The following is a 14,388-nucleotide window of genomic DNA, read 5'->3' as shown; positions in this document are numbered from 1 at the left end:
AGCTTAAAGTTCCGAAGATGCAAAAATGAGAAAATTCAAAAATCTGAAACATCGAAGATTTTTAGTTGTGTGAATTTCTAGTTTTGTGAAATTTCTGGTCATTCTGATTTTCGGTTTTTCTGTTTTTCTACACCCACTCGTTGACCAAACTACGCTACGTGAGTATATTTTGACTTTCGGCATTTTACTCTATCGAAACTTTATTTCTCGGAATTTTTCTCTAACGGAACTTCACTTTCTGAAACGTTGCTCTATCGTAACTTGAATCTCGGATTTCGGAACTTTGAGCCGTCGGGTTTCCGATAAAAATTTTGATTTCTTTACTCCAAGCTTCGCCACCAAATATTTCGGAATTAGGCGTTTTCACATACATTCCATTTCGAAACTTGAACCTCGCCCCCAACCTCGGATGCAAATTTCAATTTCATATCTACTTAATTTTTCGTTTCAATTTTCACTTTCATCCTACGATCATCGATTGTCGGCAATATGCGAAAAAAATTCGTCGATCGTACTATTCCGCTGTTACGCGAAAGGATTATTTTTCCTCGTTGAAAATTGAGTTCGCCGACGGTGGCACGATGTAACTTTTCCCATTACGAGGACTAGCCGTTGAAATTTATCGCGCTCTTGAAAACCCGGCGAACTACCGAATTCCATATCCCGGGCAACTGCTGCCCCCCAAATCCTCCTCAAATTCTTTTCTATCATCCCCAATGTCTGTTTCACGACGACGCGACCCTCTCTCGATCACATTCGCCGCAACACCTGCCGATCTATTAATACCGAGGAAGAGAAAAGAAACCCCTGCGACTGAGGCTTCGAGCTTAAGCTTCGGGCTTCGGGCTTCCTGCGTCAGCGGCGATTCGGGGAGGATTTTAACGTCGAGGAATAACGTGTCGAGAATTTATCGCTAGGCGTAATATCTCCGAAAATATATTTTTAAGGAAAACGTACCGTGATTTATATACGCTACGGTGCAAACACTATATTTCCATGCACCTCTGTATCAACTTTGAATGTATAATCTTTTAGTTGAAATCGTATCTTCCTAATGGAGGGAAACAAATACGTTGAATCATTGTTTTTTCGCTCTCTCTCTCTCTTCTGTAAATACCAAAATCGTACAATTTTACCGGATGCGACTAATCGCACGTAACTAACAAGATGAAATTATTTCTTAGCTCCTCATTTGCAGTTGATTGCAAATCTTGGTTGTCGTATAATAGGTACGGGAAAATCCTTATATTTTTATACTTACATAATTAAACTCACGCGTGACATATGTGTAAAAAAAACATGTATCAACGCTATTGAAAATTTCTTCAGGACGATTATGACGGAAAATCTATTCACAAATGAAGATGTTGATTCATATATCCTCAAATACGGATAAACGATCAAATGTTTGTTGACGAAAAGATTGGGAGAGCGGCATGTGATCTACTTAATACCATGCGTTCGAATTTGAGGTTGAATAATTTCTTTTACACCTCTCACGGAGACATCGTATTAACAAAATTCAACTCAATCTTGACTCGAGCAATCCTTTTTACTCTCTGTAATCCTGATTTCGTAATTCTTTCTCCTTCAATTAACTCCTCCGCTCGGCTGTAAGCCTGCGATGCATCATCGAGTCAGGGACGAACAATCCTCGCTACTGAATGTGCGCAAAATACATCGTGTAACACATCCTGGCGCGTTACGTGGGCATCCATGGTCCGTGGCGAAGGAGGCCTTCTTCCTCCGCCTGTAATGTCGAAGAGTAAACAACTTTGTTTAGGGATGGAAAATAAGCGTAAATACGTACACGCGTGTATGCATCTACAATACATGTATATACATGTATATACATGTATGTATGTATACCTATACAAACTGCTGAACCCAAGCTTCGGGGGTCGAAGCGCCGGCGTCAACGCGGCCGGGAAGAGGAACGATCTCTGGAGGGAGGAAAAGAGAGAGAGAGCGGGGTGGGGGTGGAGGAAAGCCCGAGTTCAGCTGCGGGGTGAGGGGTGGAGGTGACCCCCTGTGGCATTAAGCCACCCCCTCCCTTCCATCCACCCCTGCGCTGCTGCAGGCCGAATCAATACTCGGCCAACTACCTGTTTACGCTTTGCGAGACCTTATATACCCCCGTCTATCTATGTATTCATTCGTGTATATGTATGTATGTACTCGACGGGGACGCGACGCGTACGTTTTTCACCTATGCTTTTTTTTAGCCTCCAAATATTTTCATTTATTTTATTCCGTTCGTTTAGTTTAAAGTACTTTTTTTTCTTTTCTTTTTTTTTCTTTTTTTTTTGCACCGTTAAATAAGGCTTCGACATCAATTTATTCTTCTGCATTAACGTGAAGTTAACGCAGCAGTCTACGTACGATAAAATATATGACGAATCGCGGTAATCAAAACGGATAGTAAGATGTAGTAAGTATTCTGCAGGTTATAGGTGAAGAAATTTATTTTCACGTTGTATCTGGTATTGTAATTTTAATAAGTATTCTTTCACTCTCGTGTCGTGACCCATTACTCAAAAAGTAGATATGTATATCTTCCTGGAAACGTATCAAATGAATAACCGATACTCAAAAAACTTGTAACTCCTTTCGACTTGATAATCAGACTTTATATTTCGTATCACAATTTATTTAACTTCGTAAAAGAAGGGAATGTAATTTTTAATTTAACTCTATAATTTTTTTTTTTTTTGTCGTTCTCTATCCTCGGCTAATCCGATATGGTGAATCTATGAAAAGAAAATTGAAGCTACACGCTGTAGAAAAAGCTCTCTGAAAGGATGAAAGGATTTTCTATGAATGGGCGTAGCTGTATCGTCAGCAAAAACGTCGTACGAGACTTCTTCGTAATCACATGATGTTAAACAATTTTTGTGAAAAAAAAAATCCGTATTTGACGGAGAAAATTGGAAAAAGTGTTCATTTATGTGTACAATCTTACAAGCCTCAATTTTCTTTATTATTTATAGAGACGGGTTTCCGTTTACAAAGTGAAACGAAATTCTAGCCGATAAGAAGGGTTTGGGCTAGCTGGTTCATGTTTCGATTTTACGTCAATTTATTTTTTCATTTATAATACTTTTCTTTCATTTCAATTTACCGATGATTGAATACACTTGAAGAAATTGGGCGAATATGTTGTACCTGATGGTAATTTATACCTACATCGTAAATTATTTTTCCACTTTGTGTAACAAACAAGTAAAGAGCTTAAAACAAAGAAAAAACCTATCTGTAAACAAACGCCCCGATCGATCTCGTTAATCAAACGAACCGTGAATCAAGCTCACTCCAATCCAACCCTCCGAGAGCTTTTGAATACATATTGTTGCGAACGATACTTCACCGCATCGACAAAATCGATGGTCCAATTTCTATTTACTTCCTTTGCCTCGGTGGATATAAATTCGACGGATCAACGTAATTATTCCACATATCAAAGTGAAATGAAAAATACACACGTCAAGCTAATGTAATAGCTTTTCTATTGAAAAAATTATTTCGCTTACATTGAATATTGTCAGAGCTGTGTTAAAAGTCCCGGTGTTAGTTAATCATGATAAATTGGGTGAATACAGATTAAATCAAGTTGCAATTACTTTTTGTAAAAGGAAAACTTCGCTTCTGAGGGTAACGAAATTAAATCCGCGAGCGTATAAATGAAAGTTTTGCTGGTTTCTGGATCTTGTTTCAGTTTATTGATCGTCGTTGACTAATGATAGTTCCATCAATATTAACAAATAACAATTTTGATATCAGAAATTCTTGTTTGTCACAAGGTACTGTCAGACTCTGTATCTTCCTGGAACATAATATTCTGTTTTACATATATTCAACGGAAAAAAATTTATAAGTTCTGACCAAAAGTGTGAAATATCATTGCTGGCAACTTATAAATGACTACCGTCTATAGAAAAATATTCGTATCTCTCGAGAGTTTTTGGTAAATAATCTACGACGCGACCGAGTCATCCGTGTTTTTCATATTTAATCAAATGAACTTAATCAGCTGATCCTCTTGGACGGCAGAACGAGTGAAAATGGTAGAAATGCGGAAAACGTTGTGTAACGAAAAAGAGTATAACAAAAGAATTGTGAGCAGAAAGAAAAGAGCTGTCCTCTCTGGAGCGGCGCACGAGCAGCTCTTCATCTAACGCCCTCCTATTCAGGGTCACGAAGAGTACGCGGTTGAAGCGAAGTGAAAGGTCAAGTTTCCTCCCTAACCATCCCTGCTGTAATTAGTCTCCAGCAGCAGTTGCGGTTCTAGTGTTTCCGCAGAAACTGCCAAAACTAATCGCTCTTCAAAATGGCGGGCTAAACTTGGGCTCAATCGAATTAGACGGGGGAAGTGAAGCCCTATCGTCGTATCGACTGTCACCTCTGTATCGTGAAAAAGTGTTCGTACCTCTTGACAAGTATTAGGAAACATGCGAATCGATCCTCTGTAATCATTTCAATGTCTATAAAGGTTTTTACAACAAGGTGTCAAACTCGCGGATAGTTTATCGATCATTTCCGGCATGCGAGAGACTCGCCTTCTAGAATTTTAATATATGTGGTTACTCTGCTTTCAGGGAGGATATCCGGCTAAGCTGAAGAAGGTACTGATAGTAACAGCGCCGCTCTGGTTCAAGGCGCCGTTTAAAATCCTCCGACTCTTCGTCAGGGAAAAACTCCGGGATCGTGTTTTCACGGTGTCGATACCACAGCTGACGCTTCACATACCCAGGGAATCTCTTTCCCGCCGTCTGGGCGGCACCTTGGAGGTTCAGCATGACGCGTGGCTACTTCACTGCCTTAAGTCAATGACTAACCGGGGCGGGGGTGAACTCTGCGAGGTGATAATTCGCACGTTACGCGTTTAAATTGTAAAGAAATCAAGAGGGTTGAAGAAGTGGGCGGACCTCGGGAATTTATACATCGACAACCAATCGATCGATTCGTTCGAGCCTTGTTCTACTCAGAAGTATGTTCGAGCTCCGTTCGCATATTTTCTTATTGTTTTTCTTTCTCATTAGAATCAATCAAGAGGAAATAACGTTATTCACAATAACGTCAACCATTTCGCTCGGTGAGGAAAGGAGACAAACTGTCCAAAAATACTGTCCCCAGGTTCGAAGTGTCGAGCCGTTTTCGAGATATCGCGGGCAAAACTTATGACACCGAACGAAATGGTTGTCGGTACTGTTATAAAAATGTCTGTAAGCCTGCGTCTAATTCCTATTTCTTGGTTCTTACGATAGACAAAAAAATGTGAACGAAGCTTGATCTATATACTTTCGATCAAAACAAATCATAATCCATTGTGAGTAACGGATTGTCGAGATACTAAGTCCCAAAATTCACCCTGCACTCTTTCGGCCCTCCACTCGAATAATACTTGTTATACACCCGCACCTCCTCAACTCGTCTTGCTAATTTTCCTCGTCAGGTTGCCCCCGGCGTCGTCGCCCCGTTACCCCCGACGCTGAAGATCCAGAATCAGCAGCAGAACTCCAACGGCGGACCGATCGGTAGTCCAACCAGTCCCCTTAACGAGAAGCTAAAGGCGAAGAATGGCGTCGCGAACAACAGCGAAATCGAGACCTCGAACGAGCACACGAACGGCGATCACTGGCCCGGAAGCGACGAGGCGCCCTCGCCTGTTCAACCCCCGTCTTCGGCCAGTTCCGGTTTCAGCGACGACGACAGTCTCCACGGTGACCTTGCACTTCAGGCCGTCTCGATGGAGCAGCTTATCGAGGCTGTGCACACCAGGGGGAAAGTCGGACTCGTCTCCGAGTACATGGAGATCAGACAGAGACCGCCGGATGGCTCCTTTAATCATGCAAAGTTAGTGACTATACCTAGTCTCCAGTCTCGGCGCCTTCTTGTACACTTGACGGCAGTGATTCTGACAATGAAACGGCTAATTTTTTTCAACGAGTCGGTTACGTTGGCAATATGCGGAATCAGACCGCAGCGCCACCGTCGGTGAATCGTGAAACAGGCTTAATCTTTGTAAACGTAACGTAACCCACGAACGTCGAATTTAACTGAAAAAAACAAAATTCCACGCTTACAAAGATTGAGGCAAACGTAACATAATCTATGACCGTCGAACGTAGGACAAAAATACAAAATTTGAGGGTTATGGATTGTGTTATGTTTACAAAGATTGAGCCTGTTTTGCGGTTGGCCGGCGGTGGCGCTGTGGGCTGATTCTTTGTTGCCAACGTAACCGACTCGTCGAAAATATTAACCGTCTCAGAATTACTGTCGTCAAGTGTTCAAGGCACCGGCTGGAATTCTTCACGTTATCTCATTGTCAGAGGATATTGCGTCAACTTGGGTTACGTATCCTCGGCGCGTCATCGAGTTCTTCTCGAAATCAATCCTCGGTAAACAATTTACGAGCGGATGTTCATCTTTCGTTATCGTGATACGCGATTATTATATGCCTGCGTTAATGCTGCACGGGTTGATTTAACGTTTCGGAGTCACGCTGTATCTATGTCCACTTCTTACACGAGTGAGGCTAAGATTAATCTTCTCAACGAATTCTTTGGTAATTAAACACCATTTCGTCTGCGATAATTATTCGAACTAACGGCTATTTTCATAATCGAACACGTTCGTGCTTTCGCGACTATGGAATAGCTATCAATTCAATTCTCGTAGTTTTCTGAGACAAATTGTGATTTAGACCGGTCGATCGACTCACTCAGGTATTGCATTATAATGCCATTCAATTGCAGTGTGCTCACTTTTAATGGAACTTACAAAAAGACGAATTTCCGATCACTTGTTTTGTCAAAAAATCAAACATTGAATTTTTATGTATTTATTTATCGAATATTTTCTGAACTGTAAGGGTTTAATGAATTCAAACAAATAGAATAGATTTTACTCAAAACTGCAGGAAGAGAGACACACATCAAGATTTTTCGTAAAAAATACGCATTTCAACAATAGTTTTGACTATAAATCTAGTAAATTCTACTCTGCACGCAGTGATATTCACCAATTCTAACGTTAATTCAACTTCTTACGAAGCATATTTTATCAAAAAAACCTGTTGTGTCCCTGTTTTTTTTTTGCAGTTTTGAAAAAAATCTGCTTTATTATTCTCTCCGTGCACACAGTTATTGCATTTTCGTATGTAAAATAAAACTACCTTGTCAAAAGTTCTCGTGGTTTTAGAAAGAAACAAAAAGAAACGATGCCACTGAACGGAGAATATAGGTTTGATGAAACTTATGTGATGAACCGTCGAAAGTTTGACGAAAGTTTTTTGCGGGATCCGGGAACCGCAGAAACCGCAACATAAGTAAAGATGATAAGAAGGAGGGAAGAAAAACCTGATTCTCAATTCACGACATGAGAAGCTTGGAAATATTTCCTAGAATTCTTCATGACGAATCGTTTCTTGTGAATGATTTACGCGTAAAAATACTTGGCCGTGAAGTTATATGTGAATTTTCTACTTTTCAGACTCAGAGCGAACCAGCCGAAGAACAGGTACACCGATGTCTTGTGCTACGATCACAGCAGAGTGAGTCTGTCGGAAGTGGAAAATGATCCATCTTCGGATTACATAAACGCGAATTTCGTCGACGGTTACAAACAGAAAAATGCTTTCATAAGCACCCAGGGTCCATTACCAAAGACATGCGGTGATTTTTGGAGGATGGTTTGGGAGCAGCAAAGCCTTGTCGTCGTTATGACTACGAGGTGAGTGGATTTGTCTTCATAAAATTTTACATGAAACGATCACGAGCACATTATAATAAAAAACGTTGACAGAAATTCATTGATTCATTGCGTTACGCAAGCGAAAAAATTCAGCCGATCTTTTTATCGAATCGTTTCCATTTTGTTGTTTGTGAGTGTGTTTGAATCGTCGATATGTGCAGGAATAAATTTCGCCTACACAGGATAAACATGCACATATGTATATATACGTATAACGTAGATCGCTGCCGAATTTTTGGACTCTTTCCAAAATTTTATGCTGCACGCTTCGTTCGTTCGTTCTTTCGATGCAATTTTACTGACAATGAGTACAGTAGCAACAATTCATGCGAATGCTTGCAGCAAGCTTGTGGACATTAATCAACTTTGTATGTTTGTACAAATCGTTTGCAGTTTGCTCCGCGTTGTCTCGGTTGAGTAACGAGAAGTTCAACGTAGCGTGACATATTTTTACAATCTGTCCGCCCACACGAATCTCGCATGCAGCGCTATTTTTCGCACAGCTTCGTAAAGTGATATCCATTTGGTTCCGGGGAAAATTTCCTTAACCCCACCTGTACGCAAATCGATCAGCTAGGACCGTACTGCGTCAATACATACTTATTTTTAGAACAAACGTAAATAGGTAACGGCTATGTATATACGCGTGTGTGTGTGTATGTGTGTGTGTGCGTGTGTTGTGTGTATGTATGTGCGTAGTTTCGACGAAGTCGCCAAATTAACTTTTGCAAAACGTGGCACGAGAATAACCCCCGCCCACGTTTTCTTGTCGCTAAATCAAGTTGCATGACAATTTGCGCACTTATTAATTTTTCAATTCGTTTTCACCTCGACAGAGTCGTCGAACGGGGGCGTACAAAATGCGCCCAATACTGGGGGCCCAAACCCGGGGACGAAGTTTCGGCTGGAGGATACACAGTCACTACTCTCGAAGTTGAAACGAATCCTGACTACACGATATCCATGCTCCTCCTCACCAATGACAAGGTAACGAATATACCCCGCAACACGTTTGTATGTAATCTGCAAACTCAAACGGTTCCTCTAGATTTTTGTTACGCGAACTTTCGGTCCAAAATTATTTAGTGACAAGATTTTTATGAAAGAAATGAATGTTTACTTCAACGGAAATGTCAAAGGTTCTTTCTATCTCGGACTACCGTCGAAATAATATCGTGTCTCTCGTGTTGGCGAGTTTAAGCACTTGAAGAGCTTACGGCAGACCAGAAACTCTTAATACGGTACGTTACGATGTTTCGGATAAAGGATTCAATTGCCAGTGATAGAACCAATATCAGTTTACTTTGACAAATCGGAGAAAATATAGATTCGGTGACGTCCAGTATTTATTTCAGCAAAATTACGTTGTTCTGATTGTAGAGCTTCAAAAAACAGAACCCTTATCGTATGAAAAGCGGGAATGTTGTTTAAAAAAAATTTACAATCTCTCAAACCAATTTTACTAACTTCATTTTTCATGGTAATCGTTGCGTATCTCGAAACTAATAATTAGATATGGATAATACCGTTTCCCCAAACCTTTCATGTCTCTAAGCTGTGCTCTGAAAAAATATTATACAAATTTTTCTAAAATTCCTCCAGACGGACGAAACCAGGGAAGTGTGTCATATGCTGTATACAGCCTGGCCAGATTACGGTGTACCACAATCGGCGAAAGCCTTGCTACAGTTTTTATCATTAGTCAGACAACAACAGAGCAAACTTCTTGCTAGTCGAGGTGACACTTGGGCAGGCCATCCTCGAGGACCTCCGATAGTAGTTCATTGCAGTGCGGGCATTGGAAGGACAGGTAAATTTTGAAATTATTTGGTACTTTCTGCCTGCCGTTTCAATGGAAATGAGTGAATTAATTCCAATACAAATTATTTCAGGGACCTTTTGCACCCTGGACATTTGTATATCGCGTCTCGAAGACACGGGGACAGTTGATGTCCGGGGGACGGTCGAAAAAATCCGAGCCCAAAGAGCGTACAGCATCCAAATGCCTGACCAGTACGTATTTTGTCACAGAGCACTCGCGGAGTACGCGTTATCTCGCGGTATGCTGAGTCCACAGCACCTGGCAATGCTGCCGTCGACCGTTGAAGAGGATTCTGACTAATCTATAGCTATTTAATTGTATTATTGTGTAAGGCCCAACCTGTAACCAAACCCTTTCGTCCTGTTCCTCGACTCACAGGGTCTAACAAACAATTCCGGAGGAAAACGTATATTTAGGTAACGCGTTACTGAGAGCTGAGTGGAAAGTGCTGTTCCTGATTATCCAGTATAGAAGTGTACAGTTTTCAACAATTCTAGATGCCATCACGAAGTGAGTTTTTTTTACATCAATTTAAAGACCATTTTAAATGGTGAACAATTTTTTCGCGGGTCAACGGGTATCTGGGGTGTTCTTTTCGCTCTGTCCCGCTCTTAGTTTTTTCTTTCTCCTCTTCTTTTGCGTCAGCATTTGTATATCCCACTACTTCCAGTACTCAAAAATAACCAACATATATTGGAGGTCTGTTCGTTGCTGCGATACGGTCAAGCCAACTTTCGACAAAGAAAAATTATCCGTTTCGTTATTCATCTTGAGATGAAAATATCCCGTAATTTACAGTAATTTTTCCAATCCGCGTTTTAAACTCTATCGTTGATGATAATAGAGCTCGAAATTGATATTATGAATAGAAACGATTCATTTTCATTTATTGATTGGAAAATAATTGCAAAAATTAGAACTGTAATCTTGAAAGATGAGCGTAATAGAATTGATGCCGAATTTCAAATAAATTTTTAGGTTATAGAGTATTGCGACTGATGGAGTATAATGGGGATTTAGTAGAACAATCAATTGGACTGAGTGCAGAACATTTTTAAATAAATAAAACTAAGAGAAAAATTGATTAAAAGATAGAAGAAAAAGTATATACTTATTACATTGCGAGAATAGAAAATCTAAGTTAATATAACTTTGATGGCAGTGTATAATATTTATAACTATTATTCTAGACTTAGAATATGAAAAATGAATTTTTGTTGTATCAACTCAAATATTCGTACGTAATAGTACAATTGACACTTTCACACTTCAAGTGCTACCTATAAACGACGTGAAAGGTTTTACTTCCGTTGGTGTTCTTGCGTTCTTATCATCATCTACTGAACGCACATGCCTCGTTTTCATTCTAAGAAGTCACTTATAAAAACATATATTTCAAGTTCAGGACTGGGTTTGAGCTTATTTCTGTTGTACCTATTCTACGGTCAAAATTTATTGCTAATCCATGGCGCATCTTCTTACGCAGTAGAACGATTACGTGAGATGCAAAAACAATATTTCCATCTGAAAATGTCAAGTAATTTATTGATTCACATCACTCGGTGTTGGGAGGAGCAAGGTAAAATTGTTCAAATTTTGACAAATGGTTGAACAAGTGAACACGCATCTGAATCCTTTATTTTCGTGAAGATGTTTCTATACGCGTATGTAATTGATTCCTGAATCGGTGTATGATCAATCTGAGAAGTGAATCGTTGAAAATTTAATTGTGTTCGCCCCATTAATAATAAAGTAAGTTCGTAAGAATCTTCAAGTACCCTCAGGTACCAAATATGGGCATATTATTTTTAAACTAATGTTAATAATTATGTGGAAAAAGAAACTATTTATTACAAATATTGATACGAGTCTAACGAAATAATTATTTCTTTGCTAAGTGATATATACACGTATGTATATTTGTATCTCTCGTATAACCCAATTTTCTTTTACAATAAGGTTGGCTCTATCGACCGTTATTAAATATGTATACCAGTATTCCGTGTGCGCTGAAAAAGAACTACCATTTATAATTGATTATTATTATTATTATTATTATTATTATTATTATTATTATTATTATTATTAATATTAATATTATTGAATGAATGCGTATAAACGTGAATTTAGTGAGGTTTTTGCTGCAGCTCGATATTTATTCCTGGATGAGTTTCAAAACTGTATGAAAAATTCTCAATAGCGATAAATAACGAGTAGTAGTATAAAGTCTCCCGAATAGAATTTGATAAATTGATATCTTTCTATTTCCATTTATAACTTTTAACTGCTGTAATGTTAGTTATAGAGCTGGGTGTATTAACTGATGGTTTCCCGTTACTTTCGAATGCATTATAGTGATATTGCCTTTGGCATTGTTAATCGTTAACCGGAAGTCAGTAAAATTTTTGCCCCCAGCTTAGTGTTAAAATTAAAAAAGAAAATAGGCTTTAATCAAGTATGACGACTATTTAAAACAGAAACAAATGAAAAAAAAAATATAGCATATATACCCGCACATATTGAGGTAAAATAAATAAACGATGTCGAGATGTACCCATGAACGAAATATTGAATATACCATCCTTAATAACTAAAGCAAATCAGACACCCGAATCGTGATTGCGTCAGTAAAATGTAGAGGATTTATAACTGCTCGCAACAGATGTAAATCATGAAGTACGAGTTGGCTTCTAGTTAATTGTACATCTCTATAATCTTGATCGAACTGTACATATTATGCCTTCAATTACCGTAAATGTACCTAATTAATTTAATATATTTCAGAAAAAATTACTATCATTTACCTACGTAATTATTTGAATGAAAATTAATTAAAAAACAAAAAAGTTAAAAAAATTACAAAAACATACCTTTATAAATAAAACAATTTCATATTTTATTACGTCAGACCAAAAAGTAATTGAATTATGTAATTTATAGCACAAAATAATAAAGGTGTAATAATCTTTAAGGGTCTTGAACGTGAATTTTTTGTCTAGCGTTTAATACATCGTACCATATTACTACTACTACTACTACCACTACTACCACTACTACTATTACTACTACTACTACTACTACTACTACTACTACCATGTCACTAAATACCCCATTGGCTGAACATATAAAATTGCAGACGCTTTGAAAATCAATATATTAATAACCAATGAATAATAAACACTATAACATTGTTGTGATTTTGAATGTTGATTGTCATATCAATTAATTGTTGAAACAAAAAATGATTCACTACTCGAATATATAGTACAGTACCGTCGTTACTCATCACGCAAATCGTGATCATTTCTAATTCAATTTGTGATATTAATTTAAAAAGAAAAAAAATCAATAAATAAACCCTTTCTGAGCTCGAAATTATTTTTATCAGACTTCCGATATTTTTGCAATCTATAAAAATGCTATGGTTAATCAATACAAGTATATCGATATTTAACGTGCTTTATAAATTTTACCTACATACAGTATACGTACCTACGCTCACCATGAATTCAATTAAATAATACCTCATAATGACATGAAATTTATAACAGAAGAAAATCGATTAAACACACGTTCAAATATTTACGTATTCGGTGTGGGGTAATTAGCGTGTTTTCTTCTACCTCTTAGGCCGATAATTTCGCCGACAATTTAAGTTACGAACAATTAAATCGAACGATGAAGAAACAGGACAATTCATTTCATCTGTCTACGTCATTGTTGATTTCGGAATATGTGTTCTGTTTTCTTTTTAACTTGTAAAGGCGTTATAAAATTAAGCGAGGAGTCTCTTTCCCATACCAAGAATGTGAGTATTTTATTGGCGACCGAATTACCGCACTACAACTTTAAGAAAAATCGCAAATAACTCCATTAGGTGTACGTATATTATACGGATTACGTATCATAAATGAAAATGATATTTAGACTAATTAACTATCTTCCCATTCTCTCTGTGTATGAATTACACGAGTAGATGCACGGAGTATAAACGGATATGCATATACAATAAAGATTGGAGTATTATCAAATCTCAGATAAAACAGAGAGGAATGGCTTCGAAATGACAATAACTCACAGTTATTACCCACCCATGCACGTCACGGGACATTATTATTTGTCCCACTGTCTCTAATTTCTAATTTCATGGGTACAAAAAATTTTTCATCGCGTTTTAACAGATATCTTGTTGTTCGGATCAGTATTGTGGATATAGAAAACAACTACTCCTACCTAATACAATATAGAAACAAATTGAAAATTAAAGAGTAAAATGATGATACGCTGTTAATATTTAAAGATGCGTCAGCCCGATCAATACCCGCAATATTATAAATACAAAAATTAAATATCTGCCCGATGCAAGAAGATTATATAAGGTGAAAGTTACTTTGTTACTACATGCAAGTCAGATAATACACAAATAGAACTACACTGCATAAATGATAAAAATGCTACCTAACCGTATATAATTATTATATCTTAGAAATCTGTCTATACGCGTCGTTTTGTATGTGGATGTTACAAACTGTTGTAAATATTCTAAATAAATACTAAATCCGTAATAATAGCAGTCCATTATTACTTGAATTTTATCCATAGTTTAATAAAAAAAGAAGTTATAATTGCGTTGTTTATAAAGTACTGTCGCGAAATTTTGAAATTATAGCGGATTAAATAAAAAGTGATAGAGGCCCTCTCTTAGCTGTAAACTGACTGAATTTTCATTTTATAGTCTTTATTTAAACACACATAAGTATTAAAGAACATACTGGTTTCTAATAACCCAGTTCCTCTGAACAAAAAATAAC

At 37.8% G+C, this 14,388-nt stretch overlaps 1 protein-coding gene across 2 annotated transcripts in view; it reads left to right on the top strand.

Annotated features, from left to right (window-relative positions):
* The window catches only part of LOC124307916 (tyrosine-protein phosphatase non-receptor type 9), a 63,497-nt gene extending 49,352 nt beyond the window's left edge, over positions 1–14,145 (top strand). For both annotated transcript variants that reach the window (XM_046770099.1, XM_046770100.1), the window contains exons 5-10: positions 4,596–4,859; positions 5,453–5,853; positions 7,495–7,734; positions 8,592–8,742; positions 9,358–9,565; positions 9,648–14,145. In XM_046770099.1, coding sequence (XP_046626055.1) covers positions 4,596–4,859; positions 5,453–5,853; positions 7,495–7,734; positions 8,592–8,742; positions 9,358–9,565; positions 9,648–9,877 — 1,494 coding nt within the window. In that variant the 3' untranslated portion in view covers positions 9,878–14,145. The remainder of the gene's footprint in view (positions 1–4,595; positions 4,860–5,452; positions 5,854–7,494; positions 7,735–8,591; positions 8,743–9,357; positions 9,566–9,647) is intronic.
* The last annotated feature ends 243 nt before the right edge of the window (positions 14,146–14,388 follow it).

This window comes from Neodiprion virginianus, chromosome 6, assembly GCF_021901495.1.
Source record: "Neodiprion virginianus isolate iyNeoVirg1 chromosome 6, iyNeoVirg1.1, whole genome shotgun sequence".
Taxonomy (NCBI): domain Eukaryota; kingdom Metazoa; phylum Arthropoda; class Insecta; order Hymenoptera; family Diprionidae; genus Neodiprion; species Neodiprion virginianus.
The sequence above is the reverse complement of the archived record's forward strand: the minus strand, read 5'-3'. Positions and strand labels throughout refer to the sequence as shown.